The sequence below is a fragment of the Mercenaria mercenaria genome, chromosome 2, assembly GCF_021730395.1.
Source record: "Mercenaria mercenaria strain notata chromosome 2, MADL_Memer_1, whole genome shotgun sequence".
In the NCBI taxonomy this organism is placed as follows: domain Eukaryota; kingdom Metazoa; phylum Mollusca; class Bivalvia; order Venerida; family Veneridae; genus Mercenaria; species Mercenaria mercenaria.
In genome coordinates this window covers 94,267,224-94,288,609 of record NC_069362.1, presented here as the reverse complement: position 1 = coordinate 94,288,609, position 21,386 = coordinate 94,267,224, and the positions used below count along the sequence as shown (strand labels likewise).

Genomic DNA, 21,386 nt, shown 5'->3' with positions numbered 1-21,386 from the left:
CATCTGCGGATGTCTCTAAATTGCTTTTTGTACTTATAACATGTGTAAATGTTGAGTTCTGCTCAACCCGGGGCTAGAGGGCGTGGACGGTAGCATGCATTTCCATTACCGTCCATGAACAGGCTCAATCAAACCGAGCCTGCAACATTTTCGTTTTTGTCGTGCTGGGCGATCTGTGAAGTTTCCACTTTTTTTCTATTTTTATGATTTAACCTAGTGTCCTAGTTTTTGACCTCTGGTATTCCAGTTTTAAACTTGATCTAGATTTCTTACTGACAAACATCCTGACAAGAGTTTCACAAGGGTGAGGTATAAAATGTGGCCTCCAGAGTTTTAACGCGGTATTTCTATAGTTTGACCTAGTGACCTAGTTTTCTACCCCAGATGACTCAATAATGACCTTCTCGAAAAATTTTATGAGGGTAATATTCTGACAAAGTGTCATTAGGACTGTGTGCTATTAGGCTAAAACGGTAACCTCTAGAGAGTTTACAGTCAAACTGTTGACAATGCACGACGACAGAAGACGGACACAGGGTAATTACAATAGTTCACCATGAGCAGTTTGTGCTCAGGTGATTTAAAAAGTTTAACAAAAAGAAAAAACAATTCTTTACCTTATTGTCTATTTTGTTCTATTACTTGAATCTGATTACAGAATTTAACAAGACTGCCAAATTGTCAGAACATAAATTGTTATGCAGTAAGAATTACAGGTACAACTTGTTTTCAATATTAAGAAAGGGAAGTAATGTATCTATTTAATATAAGTACAGCTAGATATAAACTCTTTGCAAACTAAGTGAAACAATAATAGGTAACATAAGTTGATATTAAAGAGATGTATAACATATAACCCAAATAACCTGACTAAGGTAGTAGAGTAATCTCCATTCTGTCACATTTAAGGTATTAGACCCATAATAGTGTACCTCTTTTTGAAGAGTATTCAATTCCTACAATAAACCTACTTTGACTTAATTTTTTTCAAGTGGGCATAGGTTCGAGCCCCACTGGGACCAACTATTTTTTCCTTATATTCCTGTTTTTCTAGTAAGGTTTTACTTTTATCAAGACTTATTATTAATTTATTGTACAAAAGTGGATTTTTTTCATTTGATAAGCGATTTCTTGCTGTTCAAAGTGAATTTACATCTGAAACAGAAGGGGACAGAGTTAGACATCTTTAAAAGTACTGAGTTACATGCGGTAAAAGTTCTCTATTTCGCCTTTACTTTTTAGATTACATAGTGGAAGAAATGTAGGTAAGTTTTACTTTTGTCCCAATGTTACTTTTTTATAAAGTAAGCAAAATTTAAAACAGTCCCACAGGACTCGACCTTAATTTTTCAATGTTGGAGTAAGAATTCTGTCTAATTAAATTCTTTTACTTGAGGAACCTTAGAAAAATGATACTGACAGTTTTAGTTTGTGTTGCATAATTGTTTACCAACAGTTTGATGTTTATTTTATCAAAATTAATGATATAATGAATTATCTGCAAACGTTTTGGACAGTGGCCATCACTTTGAAATTTGTCTCTTCTTTAGCTTAAGGAAATATCATAAATTATACAAAATTTATAAAAACGGCACGGTAAAAGTTGTTTAAAACTTGCAACACAATGCTAAATAATGTCCACTGTAAGAAGATACCAACGAATGCCATTTTTCAAACATAACTATTAGGGGTCTAATGCCTTAAGCAGAATTTCATATTTTACTTATGTTATTTCCTGTTAGATTTATTTAAGGAACAACAAGCTGAATTTACTATCTAATACATACTGATCACCAAATGTCCTAACGGTTTTACACCTGTCCATACACTATAGAATTGGGCATAGAAGTGTCGAGACCTGGGAGGAATACCGACTGATAAGAACAGAAGAAGTGAAAACATCAGTGATAAAAGCAGTAAAAGACGTGCTGTTGAGATTAATACCCGTTTATACGCTGTCAAATACAACGTATTGATGCCATCCGGTGTAGAAATATATAAAATTGTCTCAACATTTTTAAAAGTGCAGTCTACATTATTTTTCCGAACGAATAGCAAATCATTAAAATTATTTTGATCATATGTTTTGACGTTGTGGGAATGAAATTAAGTCATTACATGATTGTTTAGTATTACACTACTGTAATAATTTAAAGCTTTGGCCAAATTCGTTTGGTCTATTACAGGTCAAGAAAGGAGAAATTTTATTGCTTCAGCTTACATGTGATAAAAGGAATATTACATTTGTGTACTAGCCACATTAAATTTATCAAACTTGTTGAATAAAATTGAAACCAAAATATCTACAGAACCTCGCATTTTATTATTTTATTCCACCCGTTTAATAAATTCAGTATGGAATTACATTACATTACATTATAAATATAATAACTGTGGTTATGTTCTCAATCTAAATTCCTTTCTATTAACTTGTCTACACTTAACACTTATCTTAATCCGGTATTTCAGCCGCGTTACGTCTAGATGCAGCCCCTGCACGCACTGTGTACTGCGAAACATTCTTGATGTCTGTTAATCTTGAGTAACATTTCTCTTGGAAAAGATCACACTTCTGGTTTCGGCTGGTCACCATTCTATTCATATTATGCATTTTTTCACGTCTTATACAACATCCACGGTGATATGTAACTGGTCTTTCTGATGTACATTTTATGTGTTTGTAAAAAAGAATGTCGGCAAACGGTCAAGGGCTACTTGAGAATTTTAAGTATTTTTATATTCTTGGCGTTTTACCTTTGAATAATCACAGAATCGACGAAAACTGACAATCTATCCATTTTGGTCACACGATTCTAAGTTTTTACTAAGGACATTATATATTATTAACCATCTGTATGAAATATACCAACATTTCTATGGAACTGATGAATCATCTTAATTCTAACAAGTGAGACCTCTAAGTATATGCATTTTCCAGACACAACGAACTCCCCACATTGTGGATCTAGTGTTTTTACAAAGTAATAATAACGATCACATTTCCCTTTTTTATTTCATGTTTGTGTCACACAGACAAATATCAAAACGGTAATTAGCCAACAACGCTATCAGTATCGGAGAAATCTTGCTGAAGAAGAAACCCGGAGAAAGTGGTATAAGGCGGCACCTCCCCATGTATTGTACTATCGAGGTTATGTTCAACTATCTGTATTGCCACGTCATCGCCTTTCTTAAGATGGACAATAAGTGTCTGTGTGCCGTGGTCATAGTGACCGTCTCCATGGGTGTAAACCTGTCCAAATAAAACAAGTTAATAGCCAAGGTGAATATCGACATTTCTTACACTACTTTCTAAAGTGATCGTGTCCATGAATGCAGAACTGGATACAATTTATAAAGGGAAAAACTAATAAAATTCTTTCGGAAACTTATGAATGATGTTGTCTCACTTCAATTTACCGTCAACGCTTATGGGGAATATGTTACATGAAATAACGCATTGGTCTTTCCCATCATAGCTCTCTCTGGGTGTTGAATACTTTCGTGTTACGAACAAGTGGCAGGTCATTAGTTCTTCCAAGGTGTCCGTCCGTACTTGAAAAAAAATGCCCAGAGGCACCAAGTTGCATTGGAGTTCTTTCTCCATCACTGAAGGTGGAAATCCGCCAAATTACCTGTATTGTTTGTTTGTTTTGTTCAACATCGCACCGACACAATTATCTAAAGGTCATATGGCGACTTTCCAGCTTTGATTGCGGAGGAAGACCCCAGGTGTCCCTCCCGGCATTATTTCATCACGTGCGGGCACCTGGGTAGAACCACCGACTTTCCGTAAACCACTTAACCAGCTTGGTGGCTTCCTCACATGAAGAATTCCACACCCGAAAGGGAGCTCTAACCCATATCGGTGAGGGGCAAGTGACTTAAAGTCAGCGGCCTTAACCACTCGGTATCGGAAGCCACCTACCTATATTGGCTCGATGTGACCCGAAACTAACAGCAACAACAACAGCAGCAGCAGCTTAAATATCAGGTTAAGAAATTGTATAAAACGTCACTTGAATTGAAACAAGAACATGATACTACTCACTTGTGCTTTTCGAACTCCATTTACAACAATTTCACAGATCTTTCGACCAGAATTCGTCATAATCGAAGTGGAAAAAACATAAACCCCTGCCACCGGAGCAGTGAAGACGCCATGATGAGAATTATAGCCGTTCCCAAGGTTGGTTTCTACATTGTCAAATACAACATTCTGGTTCTCCCCAGCGTGTTGAACTGAAGTGGATAGTCCGGAGAAAAAGGCAACTGTGACCTCGTTTTCTCTTCGTAATCTTGATATATCACCACTGTCCCCTTAAAATTCAAAATGTTCTTATATAAATAATCGAACAATTATTTGAAAGAAGACCATAAAATAATATATAGTACAGCATTGATTAGACGGAAACAAAACAAGAGACTCAAATGAGCCTATGTAGCTCACCTAAACAAATGAGCCTACGTAGCTCACCTAAGGAAAACACTGACCTTTTTACTTTGCTCTGATCAAGTTTGATAAGCAGCCATACAGTAGTTTCATTAAAAGTTATTCAAAGTTTGTTTTTTTTTTCTAAGTTTTGTTGTTACGGCCCTGCCTGCAACCATTTGAGCAAACTCGAGAAATGACAAATCAAGGCTGCTACAGATCAAACCTGATCCATCAAGTGATTCATGACAAAATGTTGTTTGAAACATGCTCCAATTTTTAGCTCTTGTGGCCCAAGTGGCAGTAAAAAGAAACATTTGAATAAAACTGAGGAAAGTCCATCGAAGGATGCTTAAGACAAACTTTAGCGGAAAGTTTTCAATTTGTTCATAAGTTCATAAAAAGAAGTTGTTTGAGGTTTTTTGCTATTTTAGCTCTAGTAGCCCCTAATCCAGAAGTTCATAATAATTTGTTGTAAAGCCTTCTACTTTTAGCTCTGGTGGTCCTTAAAGTGGTCAAACTGACCTTGAGAAAGATCCATATAAGAATGCTATTGAACAAGTCTGGTGGAAATCCATCAAGCATTTCATGATCGCTTAAAACGTTTTATTCTTTTCTTTTTAAGCTAAGGTTGTCCCTAAAAGGGGTCAAGGAAAACCATTTGAACGAATGTGACAGAAATCAGAATGTTTAGTGAAGATCCATTTAACAGTTCCTGAGAATTTGTTTAAAGTTATTCTATTTTTAGCTCTGACAGCCCCAATTGAGAAGTTGTTTAAATGTTGTTGTGTTTTTCTTTTCTTAGATATGAAAGCTCCTAAAAAGGCCAAGTGAAGCGTTTTGATTAAACTTTAAGGAGGCCGATGCAAGGATGCAATTGGTCATGTTTAGTGACGATTCATTAAGCACTTCATGTGAAGAAGTCGTTCAAAGATTTTTTTCTCTTTTTAGCTAAAAGTTCTAAGCTGAGATATTTACACAAAACTGCGAGGAACTTTAATGAACATCAAGTGGGTCATGAGTAGAAGTTGTCTAAAGTTTTTTTTTATATTTTTAGCTCTGGCAGTCCCTAAGGCAAGAAGAACTATTTGAACAAATTTGAGAGAGATCCATGCAATAATTCTACAGACCACGTTTAATATCTATCAAGTGATTAATGAGAAATCTTCTAAAAGTTTGTTCTTTTTATTTTTAGCTCTGACTGTCAATAAAAAAGGCCAAGCAGAACTATTAAAACACATTTGACAGAGATCCATACAAAGATGCCACAGATCAAGTTTAGTGAAGATCCATCATGTGGTTCATGAGAAAGAAGTCGGTTACAAGTTTTGTTTTATTTTTACTTCTGGTCGTCCCTAAAAGCGGCCAAGCGTAACCATTTGATAAATACTTGAGAAGTCCAAGCCAGGCAGCTACAGACCAAATGACACAGGGCGAAGGACAATGGACGGATTATCAACCTATACTAATAGCTCAGCCTGAACAAAGTTCATGTGAGTTACAGAGTCTGTAATATTTTGAGCTTAATTTCAGAAGAAAAAAAAAGAGAGAAAATATTCAAAAATCTATAGCAACAGTAAGGCATTTAGCGATATCGAAGGTAATGACAAATACAAAAGTTACTTTTTATCACCGTGCTCTTTTCACTGTGGTCTGATGGTATCTCGTCTCCTTGGTCCTGATTCTTGAAACCACTGACCAGTTCAAGAATTTGGCGGTCTTTGTTCTTAACACTAGTCCGAAGCTGCAGTATCTCTTTCCGTTGTGTGTCAACTTCCGCTTCCAGTTTATCGATCTGTTGTTGCTGGTTCCAGTCTCGTGATTCAAGAACGCTCAAACGCTCTATAAGCTGTCGAATAAACGGGCTAGCAACCAGCTGCTCATCACTGAGTGTTTCTCCAGCGTGAACAGCACTAGTAACTGAGATCCAAAGAAAAGTGACAAATGTACATGCAAGCATAACTGTGTTTGAATTGTCATAAACTTGCTTCTGATTTCTGCCACTGCGATAACAGATCTTATCTTTCAAAATGTATACTGTAGAACTATAAAAACGCAACAATGTTACACGTCTGTGAATAATCATAAACAGATAATTCAATTTAGTTGAACATAGTACCACATGTATAATCTTATCCAAGCTATTAAATGTTTCCAACGCCGGGACAATCAAGAGGATTTGTTGGTGACTTTTCTCGTCTGCTTTAAGAACGAGGTGCATCGTATTATAGTTATTTGCAGGAAGCGTATTTTAGTTTGGTTTAACATTGCACCGACACACGTGTTTTCCAAATTTTGTGGTAGAGGAAGACCCCATGTGCCCTTCCGTGCATTATTACGTCACAAGTTAGCACATGGGAACCGTATTTTAAAGATTGAAATTTGGTGACCGCGTGGTTGTACACACCCTCTATGTCACTTAGATATTGGACTTACACTCGAGTCGTCGGAGTAGAACTCGTGATATATGCTTTTTGACCCCACGACTGTAGTGTATATTATGCAGTGCTTTAGACTGATCCCTAGAGAACCCTATATTTCATCAACATATGAAGAAAACAGTCAACCATTTTTTCCACGCACAGTCAACGACACATTTACAGTGGTTCTCTGCCGCATCACGTTATTTAATCCTTTTTACGGAAGCATTATATGAGAGGTTACTAGTAGTGGAACGTTTGAATCATATCTCAGTATTAAGAAAATTAAAAAAAAACGATCTTAACCGAGGGGAAAACTTCAGCTAAAAGATTTAAGACAAAATCAAAATCCTTTTTTCCTGTAATAGACATGCCTCCAGATATAGAACCGATAGCGTGACTAACTCTTTTGCAGACTTTCTGCATATCTTACAAACTTCTGTATGATTTTCTGTTATAAATAGTAGCTAATGAAAGTATTTTCTGAAATTCTATAAATGACATAACTATAAAGGAGTGCCGCTTTAATCATGAAAAAGTAAGAAGGTTTTTCTCTTTAGCGCAAATCCATGAAATCACACCGGTACGGCAAGTAATTTATAGAAGAGATATCAATATAGTTATCGTTCTCACCCATTCTATGACAGAAGACATCATAGTATGGGTAAACATATATCGCGATGCTCTAACTAAACACACGCAAATGATAACTAAACCAAAACAAAAAGCTTCGAAGAAAATGATATATTTTCAATTTCTCTAGATCGAAAACATTGACAAGATTTGTCAGCCTTCATAAAGGAGAAAGCCAGAAAACGTCGTCCAGATGGAGCCATCACCATAGATACCATCATCAGCCAAATAATTTTGGACAGAACGTCATCGCCTTTATTCAGATGAACGATTACAGCTTGACTACCCTGGTCGTAGCGATCGGCTGCACCATCACTTGCATAAGCAGTGGCCTTGTTGTGACCATTGACAACGATCTGGCAATATATCTTTCGATTTCTCTCCGACATAACTGACGTGTAGAACATGTATGTGCCAGTGACAGGGGCTACAAAGACGCCGTGATGGGGATTGTAGGCGTTTCCCAAGTTAGTTTCCACGTGATCAAACACAATGTTCTGGTGTTCTCCAGCATGAAGAATACTATGAGAGTCTGGCGGTAAATGCGACTTGCACTTCAGTCTCAGCTCGACGTATTCTGTTCTCTGTTGAAAAATACATCATTTGAACACCAGGCTTATATAATAATGCAACTACTTAAAGATTTGAAAACAGAATAGTCCTCAACCTCGCATAAATTTTATCCCTGTAAAGGTCCAGTACTTCAACTATTTCAATACCAAAGAAAAGCAGTTTCTAAGAGATTTAATGTGTCATGGGTTTGTATAGATCTTCATGTGAAATTGCTTCATGTATAAAGGAAATTACAAAGAACTGGTAAATTATTTACTTTCATGGCTTCCAGACGACTTCCTGGTCGGGACATGATGATTAATAGAATCTTTCCCTTTCTTCAAACAATTCCGGATCAATTTCGACACATGTCGATCTTTTTCAATAATCTGCAGACGCATGCGGGTCATTTCTTGATCTTTATTGGTCAGTTCAAGCTTTAACGTATCGATTTGTTGTTGCTGAAAAGTGACACGTGCTTCAAGAGCATTCATGCGCTCAAGAAGTTGGCGCATAGTTGCGTCATTCGAAAGCGGAAGATGCTGACTTTTGGTACGAGCTTCCAGGACGCTCACGCGCTCTAGAATTTGGCGCATCAGCGCGTCTCCTGTCAACTGCGTGTCTTGTCTGCTGTCCTGTGACTCAGAGACAGCCACTGTGGCTCCAAACGTTAATATCCAGAAGATACCTGAGATAATACGTGACAAGTTTATATTATCCATTATAAAAAATGTAAAACTGAAAGCTAATAACTGAAGGCTGAAAATTAATGACGCTTTTCGAAAATGAAAGTTTTAAGTAACTATTATCTTTAATTACTGAATTTATTATTCAAATGTTTGTATGAATTGGTAATTTAATGTCTTCTTCTATGTTATTGTCTTGTAAATGTTCTTACCTTATAAAGTAAATGGGGTTATCCTAATAGGGAGCCCGAAAAAAAAAAAAAACTTTACACAGTGTGCTAAAAATATTTTAAAAAGATATTAAACCATTAATACAGTTATCAATCAGTTTTGAATCTTATATTACATTTATAGTTTTTAGAATTGTATCAAGCAATATTTGAAATTAGAAATTGTGAATTGCGGTAAAGAACGAGAACATATTACTCGATACAGAGCTAATAATCAATCTATAACATACGTATCTACAAATATTAATATCACACTAAATAATATGAATATGTTTCAACGGATGTTACAATTAGCATTTGAAATTTATTGTTTCGTATTTCGCAATTAACAGCGTTTATCATTAGACACTTACCGTTTGACAGTCAATATTTATCATCAAGCATGTGGCAGATAGATAACGATCTGGCAATTAGCATGGCCTTCCATAATTCTTAGATCAATAGTTTTAAATGCTGTCATATGATATCTGAACTATTCCAATCTTTAACTGGATTTTAAAGAGCACTTTTTACAAGTATGTTTAACAGGAAATTTTGGTTGAAGCTGTTATGTCTAGTTTGTAGGACAACCTATTTTTAAGACGTTATTGCTTCCGTTTATCGTTGACGTTTGACACTGTTTTAGAGGCATTATTTGGTAAAAAGCTGTTATCTACTGTTTTTAAATATTTCAACATTCATCAACAACGAGTTTTATATCTGACTGCGGGAATACTTCAATATAAAAGCTTCCTAATTGAAGCAAACTTGAAAAAAAAAATGAAAGTTTAATCTCTTATCTTGTAGCTCTACCAGCTATTTCTGTTACACTCAATAACAACAAGAACACCGCCCGCCGGTGCCACCGCTCGCCTGATAAGAGTCATGCAAGGCAGATTATATAGTTCTTCTCAAAGTAACTCCCTTACAAGACTTTAACTACTCAATTTATAGTCTACAAAATGAATACGCCGGTCAATACATTAATATAACAAAATACAGGACAGTGTTTTAGCTAGATAAATAGTTCTAACGATAACAACTAAGCTGACAATTAATATAATTTATTTATTTATTTGGGTTTTACGGCGCACCAACACAGTATAGGTTATATGGCGCCAAACAGGACTACAAATTTTGGTTTCACATCTCATTTACATCGAAAAAAAAACATGAGGTATGGAATCAAAATTTGCATACCTGCTGGAATCATAGAGTTACAGCAAAACCAAGTGTTAAGACTCTATTAGTCGCCTCTTGCGATCATCCGAACGACTGTCCATAGAATCTATTTTATTTACCGATTGAATTATTGGAACATGTTTATTATTTCGATTCAAGAAACGCAAATAATTCGCGTTTTACAGTAGATCTACTACATTTTCAGCTAAATGCGTCATTTGGACCATATGCTCTTTCATTTACCTCCATGGTTAGAAAACGTTGCATCGCCTACGGAACTTTTCGATATTTGTTTCTTTTTAACGGTTTTTAGAAGTATTTATGAACTATGAATCTCGTGAATCTAACAACTCGCAAACTATTTATGAACAGAATTATCCATAAAACAAATGCAGAAGTTTTGTTATCCGGTGTTCCTTAGGGTCATCGCCCTGCTTCGCGTTCACAGGGAGCAGGTGTAACATTAAATATTGATCCCATTGAAAAATGACCCCACTGATCAAAATTTAATGTTGAAATGTTGGCGTGGTCAGTTCTCAACGTTGAAATGTTGGCGGGATGAATTCTCAACGTTGAAATAGGACCGTTGAAATAGGACCTTTTGATCAAAATTTAATGTTGAAATGTTGACGGGTCAATTCTCAACGTTGGAAAAGGAGCCATGGGGTCTACGTTCAACGGGGTCAGTATTTTAAGTTAGGCCTATACAGGCGCTTGCCCTAACGGAATACCGTAGTTATTTTACCCAGCGCTTGTATATGACGTCACATCACTATGATGTTATACTTTGTCATAGATCTGTAATGAGAAACGTTGGTCATAATTTATGATGTCACTGCTAAATCGCAACTGAGCTAATTCATAGAGATCAAAAACGGGTGTATGTTCCCGCATAATTCTGTAAGACTATTTATCATAATTATGTTTCTGGCACTGGAATAATTCGCATTTAATGGAACAGAAGTAGAATCTCTTATAAGTCTATTACAGTCGTAGGGGGTAAAATATATTTATGATCCAGCAAATAATGATTAAAGCGGTTAGCGTTAAAATAACCGATAAAATATACTAGACCAGATTTATTATTTCTTAACTCTTAACAATAACTTTAACAATTAAATACCAATCTTCTAAGTACCAAAAGTTCAATGTCTACATGATATACTAACGTTAACTTCAAGTGGTAAGGAAATGCTGGCGGCAAGTGATTCTGCGTTTGCGACCAGTGCAGACCAAAATCAGCCTAGCTGATCACGGTCTGCACTGTTCGCTATTCAGTCTGTACATTTTCAGTGAGCACCCCTTTGAAAAACAGTGGGACTGCCCAAATTGATGATGGACCAGTCCATTATAGAAATTTAGTAGGGTAAAGTGTTCTTAACACAATTATTTATCAAGAAATACATACAGTTTTCTAAAACGTGCCATAATTCAAACAAGGTTTCAAGAAGATAAAATATAAAACGTGGCATCTTAGCCGTTAACAAACTTTTTCTACGACTGGCCTAGCGAGAAGAGACACTCAGATAATACCCGAGATAACACAGTTTCAATATTGCCAAGGATTTTGACTTAACATTTCATGTAAATTATAGAAAATGTGGCCAAGACTTTTTCTGTGATTTGACCTGAAGACCTGGTAATTTTATTTCAAATAGCACTCAAAGTTAGACACAGAATTTATAAAGATAAACATTCTGATCAGGTTTACAAATCAGACGAACATAACAATAGTTTAAGATTTTAGCGAAGTTGCTGACATTTGGACGTGCTTCGAGAAAGCTCAGGTGCTCAAGAATTTGGCGCATGAGCGAGTCTCTTGTCAACAAGGAGAGACAGAAACTGTAGCTCCAAACAATGTTAATATCCAGGGAATGAAGTTTCTTCACTTATCATGCACCATGGAAAACATTAAACGTCACGCATTCCTGTAAAACATGTAGAAAATGAGGTATCTAGAGACTTAACAAGTTCTCTTTTATTCAAACTAATGACCCAGTTTCAAACATGACCGTTTGTTTGTTTGTTCGTTTGTTTGTTTTGGATTTAACGCCGTTTTCCAACAAAATTTCAGTTGTTAGCCAAACCAGTGTTCAAGGATTCTGTAGCAGTAGCAACCTGTTCTCCGCAAGTATCTGCCAACTTCTCCACATGAATCAGCGGTGGAGGACAAATGATTTCAGACACAATGACTTTTAACCAATCGTCACGAAGAACATACGCCGCGCCCAGGGATCGAACTCACGACCTCGCGATCCGCGCTCTCCCTATTGAGCTGACATACATTATGACAAAGATTTAAATCAAAATACTGTTATTTGTATAATTATGTGATGCAAGTACAATGTGCTGCCTACAAAACCATCCCCTTGCATTTTAGCAAACAATTCATTATCAGGGGTTTAGTCTGGGAATTAAAGACAGCATCAACTGTTGTTTGATTGATGGCGTTTTTTTTATTAGTATTGCAGTTATGTAGTGGCCACATAACCAGTGTTCCAGGGTTCTGTGCCATTACCTTCTTGTTCTCTAGAAGTATCTGACAACTCATTCGACTATTTGGAGGGCAAATGACATTAGATAAACCATCTTTTGTTAAGTCATCAAGAATAACACGATGTACGTTTGGATCAAACTTGCAACTTCTCAATAATGTGCTCTACCTCCTGAGCTTGCCGGGCGGGCCTCGGTGTGATTTACCAATTGTGCTAATCTACCTCCTGAGCTAGCCTGGGGCGGGCCTCGGTGTGATTGACCAATTGTGCTAATCTACCTCCTGAGCTAGCCGGGCGGGCCTCGGTGTGATTTACCAATTGTGCTAATCTACCTCCCGAGCTAGCCGGGCGGGCCTCGGTGTGATTTACCAATTGTGCTAATCTACCTCCCGAGCTAGCCTCGGTGTGATTTACCAGTTGTGCTAATCTACCTCCCGAGCTAGCCGGGCGGGCCTCGGTGTGATTTACCAGTTGTGCTAATCTACCTCCCGAGCTAGCCGGGCGGGCCTCGGTGTGATTTACCAGTTGTGCTAATCTACCTCCCGGGCTAGCCGGGCGGGCCTCGGTGTGATTTACCAATTGTGCTAATCTACCTCCCGGGCTAGCCGAGCGGGCCTCCGTGTGATTTACCAATTGTGCTAATCTACCTCCCGAGCTAGCCGGGCAGGCCTCAGTGTGATTTACCAATTGTGCTAATCTACCTCCTGAGCTAGCCTGGCGGGCCTGTGTGATTTACCAATTGTGCTAATCTACCTCCTGAGCTAGCCTGGCGGGCCCTAGTGTGATTTGCAAATTGTGTTAATCTACCTCCTGAGCTAGCTGGGCGGGCCTCAGTGTAATTTACCAATTGTGCTAATCTACCGCCCGAGCTAGCCTGGCGGGCCTCAGTGTGATTTACCAATTGTGCTAATCTTCCTCCAGAGCTAGCCGGGTGGGGCTCAATGTGCTTTATCTATTGAGCTAGTCTACCTAATGAGCTAGCCTGGTGGGCCTCAGTGTGATTTACCAATTGTGCTAATCTACCTCCTGAGCTAGCCTGGCGGGCCTCAGTGTGATTTACCAACTGTGCTAATCTACCTCCTGAGCTAGCCGGGTGGGGCTCAATGTGCTTTATCTATTGAGCTAGTCTACCTAATGAGCTAGCCTGGGGGGCCTCAGTGTGATTTACCAATTGTGCTAATCTACCTCCTGAGCTAGCCTGGCGGGCCTCAGTGTGATTTACCAATTGTGCTAATCTACCTCCTGAGCTAGCCTGGCGGGCCTCAGTGTAATCTACCTCCTGAGCTAGCCGGGTGGGGCTCAATGTGCTTTATCTATTGAGCTAGTCTACCTAATGAGCTAGCCTGGGGGGCCTCAGTGTGATTTACCGATTGTGCTAATCTACCTCCTGAGCTAGCCTGGCGGGCCTCAGTGTGATTTACCAATTGTGCTAATCTACCTCATGAGCTAGCCGGGCGGGCCTCAGTTTGATTTACCAATTGTGCTAATCTACCTCCTGAGCTAGCCTGGTGGGACTCAATGTGCTTTATCTATTGAGCTAGTCTACCTAATGAGCTAGCCTAATGGGCCTCAGCGTGATTTACCAATTGTGCTTATCTACCTCCTGAGCTAGCCGAATGGGCTTCAATGAACAACATAAATAAAACTATAAAAAGACAACACTTGTTTATTTCATTCAGCAAAATGTATTCTGCAATTGTATTACAAAACTTACAAAAGATACAAGAGTTGTTCGTAAAACATATGTGCCCCCTCCATGATGACTTGTCGGAGGTAACTGGATATATAATTTTGAGCCTCAAGAACGCTGTGACCTTGTCCTTTGACAGAGCAACCCTAAGAACAATACTTCCCTTGACTAAATAAAAAGAAGACAATAGTAATTGACCCGAAATTGTCTTCAGCCCAAAGGCCATTGATATATTGAAGTTTCAGCCTACAAACAATAGGGGGCATCTAATGACGTTTGAGACTGTAGGTCAATGTGTTCTTCCATGGTTGGTCTGAATTTATTTTCTATCTCTAGGTCGATAAAACCTTTGAAATGTTAATCTCTGAAAAAAATATTGGTAATCTACTGATCACAGGCCATCTCTGAAGCCTGGCGGTAATCTGCTTAATCATTCTTGATCGAAAAACCTTTCTAGTCTCAAGGTCACTGTGACACTTGACCTGCTGACACTAAACAGTTGATGTCATTTATAGACTTTGACTGTCTACAAATAGTCTACAGACAGACGTTTCCACTAACAGTCACAAGTAAAACAATATACATCAACTTCAAAGGCAGACATAAAATAATAACCAGCAACTTTATTCAAAAATTGTATCAATCAAATAAGTGTAACCTGGCTCTAGGAAAGTTATATTCCATGAATGATTTTAGAGGAATATGGTACTGTGTACGAAAATGGGTGGTCAATCCCTAACTTGTTTCACAAACAAGACATTACCAACTTTTAGTAACATCTCGAAACCGATAAAGCGGGACAGATCTACCTATCATAAAAATCAATAAAACCAATAATCCGATATCATCGCTACCAGACGAATTCGTTGATTTCCGTACTAACTGTTGTTGTTGTAGTAACACGGGGGAAAATCGATAATTAAGAGCTTTAGTCATTATCTGATGCATTTACAGGTTTACTAAACGATATACTTGAACTGAATGAAGTTTAGATAATTATTAAAGTGAAAATCGGAACAAGTCGAAAATTTATATAATACTTTATTAATACATGAAACATCATGCTAACGTATATCTATGTACAGAAAAGAAATATTTACGCACAAGAAACTGTCTGTAAATAAAATAAATATTCAAGAATATGAATGTTTTTTCTAGAAAATTTAGAAAGCGTATATACTTCCTCTATACGCGCTTTCTTTCACATATTATGAACATTAGAATATAAGCTTTTGTTTCTAAATATTTTCAAAATTCTGAATCACTAACGTTTTTCGATTTTCATCGTAAAAGGTAGTAAAACAGCAAATTCTCATGTATTTCCATAACATAATGTTTGTCAGTAATTAGTTTTGAAACCTTCATAAGATAAGAAATATAGCTTTTTTCAAGACATCTAAAAAGTATTTTTGTTGTCGAACGACCTGGCGGCCGGTCGCTTTAAAGAAAAATATGTATAGAAATAAGACTTATACTTTTAAAAGGGAATACTTAACCCTTACCATGCTAGACACTATTGGTTCTTCCTTTGCAATCAGTGTAGAACATGATCAGCCTGCACATCCGTGCAGACTGATCATGATCTGCACTGGTTGCCATTCAGCCAGTATTTTTTTTTTTGGGGTGGGGGGGGTGGTATGCACCCATTTTTCATAATTAATAGTACTGTCCAAATTGAAAGATAGACAAGTTCATTATTGTAGTTTAGCATGGTAAGGATTAAGTTTTTTATATCGTGCCTAAATAGAAATATCATATTTGCGTGACTTGAATAAGTACTGCTGACAAATACTACTACCATAGTATACTTGAACTATAAATATATTGTTACAGGAAAAAAAAATAACTTCATCAATATCTCAATTTTAGAATAGCAGACTTATCTAAGAAATAACGTAAGATTTTTCGTGAAATTTGGGCTAGGATCTTTACTCAGTAGATATGTACGGAACAACTCTATTAACGATCACGGTGAATTCTAAATTTGTACTGATTCTTCCTACTGTCATACGATTCATGAAGTAAGGGTAAAAATCGTAAAAAAAATCCTGAAAGAAAGGGGAAAGACTATATAAAGACAGAAGAAAGTGAAAGACATATATTACAACGCAAAAACCATAAAAATACCTATCACTTATAGTAAGTGGGGTAACATATCTTTTATGACCCGGCTTGAAACAACACTGACCGGATATTGTTTACCCCTAGGCAATATTGTAATACACAATAAAAGTCAGAGGGTAATTTTAAGATATTTGTTACAATAAAATAATTTTATGCTTAATGATTGTGTGCAATCTTGAGACTAAAACAAATAATAGATATCGCAATTTTATAAAACGAATGATTAAAGAATGTACCAAAAACACGCATTAATTTAAGAATACAGAAAAATATATAAGTAGGTTCGGAAAGAAGCAGAATTATCAGCTCATCAAGGCTATCTTTCTAATTAAAGTTTGGTCATATCATGAATAATAAAAAATGATTTTTTGGGTTTCAAAATTATTAAAAATTCCCATATGAAGAAAAAAAGATGACCACATCGGAGATCGAACCCGGACCGCAGCGGCAATAAAAAGTCTCCAGATCGATCGGCAAAAAATAATATAGGTATCTGGAAATTAATCATCGCTATATTTCTTAAGAATACTTTGAAACTCAATTACTGACAGACTATATTTTATGGAAACACGTGAGAAATAGTTGCTTTAAGTATTTTTTGCGATGAAAATTAAAAGCATTTGTATATTAAATGCGAATTGAACACTAAATCCTCCATAGCGTTATTTTAAACGACAGCGGATCTAGGTTTCGGCGTTTCTGAGTTCAACAATTAATTTGTTTTAATCTGTCTAATTACAATCTCAGATTTTTTTTTCAATGTGAAGCTGCCTACAATAGTCATACACCGAAAAAGTCAGACTAGCAGACGACAATATTTTCCGTAACAACTTCCGAGTACTTACGGATAACGGCGGAAGAAGCCGGAATTTTTTAAGAAATGTTCACTGTACACACTAAAATGCAAAAAGGACCAAACAAACCATTTTAAAATTTAAAACAAATTACACATAACGAAAATTGAATAATTTTTCTACATTTTTAGGGGTATCGATTTTTTGATTATTTGCGGAAAATATCTCATTTTATCTGTTATATTTGAAAAAGTCAATTTTTTTACCCGTTTCCTACAGAGTCTATATGGACTGAGGTGGGCCTGTTTAAAGTAAAAAAGGACCAACCAAATATTAAAATATTTTTTTAAAAAAATATTCATAATATCCGGAATAAATTAAACTTTAATTTGTGGGGTATCTAATTTTTGATTTCCAAATAGAACTTTTTCTATTTAAGTTTAAGTATTTTTTTCCTTCTTTGTTTATATAGGCAAATTTATCGATTTTCCGATAGACCGATGTTACTAAAAGTTGGTAATGATAACAGATTATTATGAAACAAGTGTAGGAAGTATTGTCAGGTGATACAAAGTCCCCTACTCATACGGGAATGCAGTTATAAGCTGTTGTAACAAAATACATTTACAATCGTATATATATATATATTTGAAATACTGACATTTTTCCTGAGAATACCTGAAAAACTATTGATAACAAGAGGGCTCTGGCCTATTTCTTACCCTAGATAACCTAGCATCTAATTTGGCCTAGACTTCAAAGACACAATAAGTTGACCTTGTTTATTACATTCGGTAGATCACTAATCAAATATTTCAATGATTTAACCAAGAGACATAGTTTTTGACCTCAGTTACTTCACTTCTGAAACCTAGATTGTTTTCATACAAACATTCTGACAAAGATTCATGATGATCAAGTTGAAAACATGACCTCTAAAGTGTTAACAAAGTTGTTCTATGATTTGACCTAATGACCTATTTTTTTCTTAAGTGACCCAGTTACACATTTATCCTACATTTTAAACAGACCAAGCATTACCACAAAATCTCATGAAAATCAGACAGAAAATGTAGCCTATTGAGAGTTAACAATATCTTACTATGATTTGAACAAGGAACCTAGTTTTTTGATCTAGATAATCTAGTATGGAACTTGAACATTCTGTCAAAATTTTGTGAAAATCAGGTAGAAATTGAGGCCTCTAGAGTGTTAACAAGGATTTTCTATGATTCTCTCTAATGATCTAGTTTAAAACCTCAAGTAACCCAGTTTTAAACCTGAACCAGATTTCAAAGTGACAAACATTCTTATAAGAGTTTTATGAAGATCAAATTGTAAATTTGGCCTCTGGAATGAAAAATGTTGTTCATGATTTTACTTCATGACCTAGTTTAAGACCTTAAGTAACCCAGTTTTGAACTTGACCTAGATTTTATTGAAACAAACAGTCTGACAAACATTTATGATGATCAAGTAGAAAATGTAGCCTCTATAGTGTTGACAAGGTATTTCCATGATTTGACCTGATGACCTGATTTCTGACCTCATGTAACCCAGTTTGAAATATTATCTAAACTTTACAAAAAAAAACATCCTGACAAAGTTTTAAGAAGATCAAATAGTGATAATCCTATAAATTTTAATTAATACAAGAGACATAATTCTGGAGATAATGGTCCACACTGACTGGTTATATAAATTGACTTGCATCTTCTGCAACGAAACATACTGTGTCAATTTGGGTTGTTTTGACTTATTCAAAGTGAAATAAAAATAAGAAACACTCTGGAATTAAAGGAGAGTAATATCATTTCATCAATTTCCTAAATCATGAAATTTTAAAGGGATTTAATACAATTTTGACCTCTTTGTGTGGCCTTTACTTTATAGTTAGGGTTCTGAGTCTGGCAAGAAAAACATATAGTTTTGTTAAGGTAAATGTTTGTGCTAAGTTATTTGAGCATCCATCCATGCATGGCAAAGGTATTGAGCAAAAAATAAATCTAATGTTCAAAATCTGACCATCACTTGTACCTTGACCCTGGGAAAGTGCACTTAGAACACAGCTTCTACATGTTAGAACAGAATGAACGTTCCATCCAAGTCTCACAGATATCCTTCAATGTGTTAAGAAAATATGTAGCTGACAAACAAACGAAGGCCTAAATGAATGACCTTAAATTGTGTCCTGGGCTTTGGTTTAGCACAACTGGAACATGACTTCTGCAGGTAATCTATGTGAGATGGCCATTCCACTCAACTTCAAGTGGTTTATGCATGAAGTGGTCACAAAATACAAGTCTCAAACCGTTTGAACTTCAATATGTGACCTTGACCACACACCTATTGTAACATGGGTTCTACATATCTTCCTGATAAGATGAATATTCCAACCAGGTTTCATGAGAATCCTTCAAGGTATTAAAAGGTCATGGACAGAAGGTCAGACAGATTGGCAACGTTGAAACTATACCCCTTCATCTTTATTTTTGATTGTGAATTACAACATGTATGCTACTGTCTATCTAATCCTTGTTCTAGGTCTTCTGGTTCCTGAGCTTAAATATTTACTGCTGGTCCCTGGTTTTTCAGACTGGTTTTCCTGATTTATATCTCCAGATAGTCTGTATACATTACATATAAACTGACCCAGTCTAGGTTTGGTTACTTGCACTATAGTGTCCAAGTCAACATACACATTATGTTCATACAACTGAAACAAAATGAGAGAAAGTAGATAATCCTGATGTTAGTTACCAAAGTACAAAATAACATTTCAAGACTGGAATACTCATATAAAGATCAAACAACTGAGAAAGCAATCTCCTACACAACTGCTGAAATCTTTGCCACTACAAACACTTGTATAAGGATTTTGATAAATCACTTTCTTAAAATTTGAGATCAGATTTTAGTTTTTGAAATAGTATCATTCAGGCTGTTAAGACTAATGTTGGAGATATAATGAAAATATAAAACAAAAAAATAAGACACTAGAATGTTTCTGTAGGACACAGGGTGTGCCCCCCACTGGTACATCTGTCACAAATAAGGGGCAATAATTCAAATGTTTGCAGTCTTAATGGGGTATAGCCTCAACAAACATTTTATGAAAAGGATTCATTATTCTAGGCCCTATACTTTTTGAGCTATGAGCATCACAAACAAAAAATCCATTATTTTGACTATTTCAAGGGCCATAACTCTGTAATAAGAGCTAAGATTCTAAAGAAGAATGCCAAGTGTGCAAGGTCACATCACGTTAAAGACTCCGGCAAGGTTTCCTGAATTTACATCTAATACTTATTGAGCTAGGCACATAATTAGGTGAAAAAGTGCATTGTTTTACTATTTCTGGGGCCATAACTTTAAAAATAAGGGGTGGAGCCAGCCAAAAAATAAGAGGTCTGCAAGTTTATACCATGATAAAGACTGATGCAAGTATTCAACCATTTATATTAAATACTTCCTAAGCTAGGTGCGTCACAAGGTGAAAATGTACATTTTTGACTATTACAGGGGCCATAACTCTAAAAATAGGGGACAGACCCAAATGAAAAATAGGAGGTGTGCAAGTTTATATCATGATTAAGACTCATGCAATGTTTCATGAATCTATATCAAATACTTTTTGAGCTAGGCATGTCACAAGGTGAAAATGTGCATTTTTGACTATTTCAGGGGCATAACTCTGAAAATAGGGGGTGGACCTAAATGAACAAGAGCTGTCCGTAAGACAGCCAAGCTCGACTATTCGAAATATTGGCCCAGAAGCAGGAAAATATTACCCAAAAAAGTTAAATATCAAAAGAGTTTTAAGTTCAAAAGGGGGAATAATTTGACCAAAATGCATATCAGTTATGGGACTTGCTGCTATCAACTAGTTTTATAACCCCGAAGGCACATGGGAAGTTTCAATTCAATATCAGCATTAGTTTTGGAGATAGAAACTTGCATGTAAAACTTTAACCAGAATTTTCAAAGTCCAAAAGGTGGCATAATTTGCCCAAAATACATGCCAGAGTTATGGGACTTGATCCAGTGAGGTTAGTAATTAATCTAGAAAAAGAAAAAATAAGTTTCAAATCTATATGCCTTTTAGTAATAGCTGTATGTACTTGCACGCAAAACTTTAACCAGAATTTGCTAAGTCCAAAAGGGGGCAT

The 21,386-nt window shown here is 36.2% G+C and overlaps 2 protein-coding genes across 2 annotated transcripts in view; both read right to left on the bottom strand.

The window, feature by feature from the left end:
• Positions 1-2,994: 2,994 nt before the first annotated feature.
• Positions 2,995-6,450, bottom strand: LOC123562386 (C1q-related factor-like). Its single transcript, XM_045355024.2, has 3 exons — positions 6,056-6,450; positions 4,052-4,320; positions 2,995-3,253 (listed from the first exon to the last, which is right to left on the bottom strand). The coding sequence occupies exons 1-3, from the start codon at positions 6,390-6,392 to the stop codon at positions 3,053-3,055; spliced, it is 807 nt and encodes a 268-aa protein (XP_045210959.2). The 5' UTR covers positions 6,393-6,450; the 3' UTR covers positions 2,995-3,052.
• Positions 6,451-14,257: 7,807 nt separating this feature from the next.
• Positions 14,258-21,386, bottom strand: part of LOC123564615 (DDB1- and CUL4-associated factor 17-like) — a 30,160-nt gene continuing 23,031 nt past the window's right edge. The window contains exon 15 of the mRNA XM_045358327.2: positions 14,258-19,933. Within this exon, the coding sequence (XP_045214262.2) occupies positions 19,742-19,933 (192 nt within the window). The 3' untranslated portion in view covers positions 14,258-19,741. The remainder of the gene's footprint in view (positions 19,934-21,386) is intronic.

Bases quoted from the DNA above. Each gene is read 5' to 3' on its own strand.
- LOC123562386 (XM_045355024.2), bottom strand. From the start codon at position 6,392: ATGCTTGCATGTACATTTGTCACTTTTCTTTGGATCTCAGTTACTAGT. The intron at 4,321-6,055 runs GTAACTTTTGTA...TTGAATTTTAAG, and splicing joins AAAGAGCACGGTGATAAAAA to GGGACAGTGGTGATATATCA. The intron at 3,254-4,051 runs GTGAGTAGTATC...TTATTTGGACAG, and splicing joins ATGGAGTTCGAAAAGCACAA to GTTTACACCCATGGAGACGG.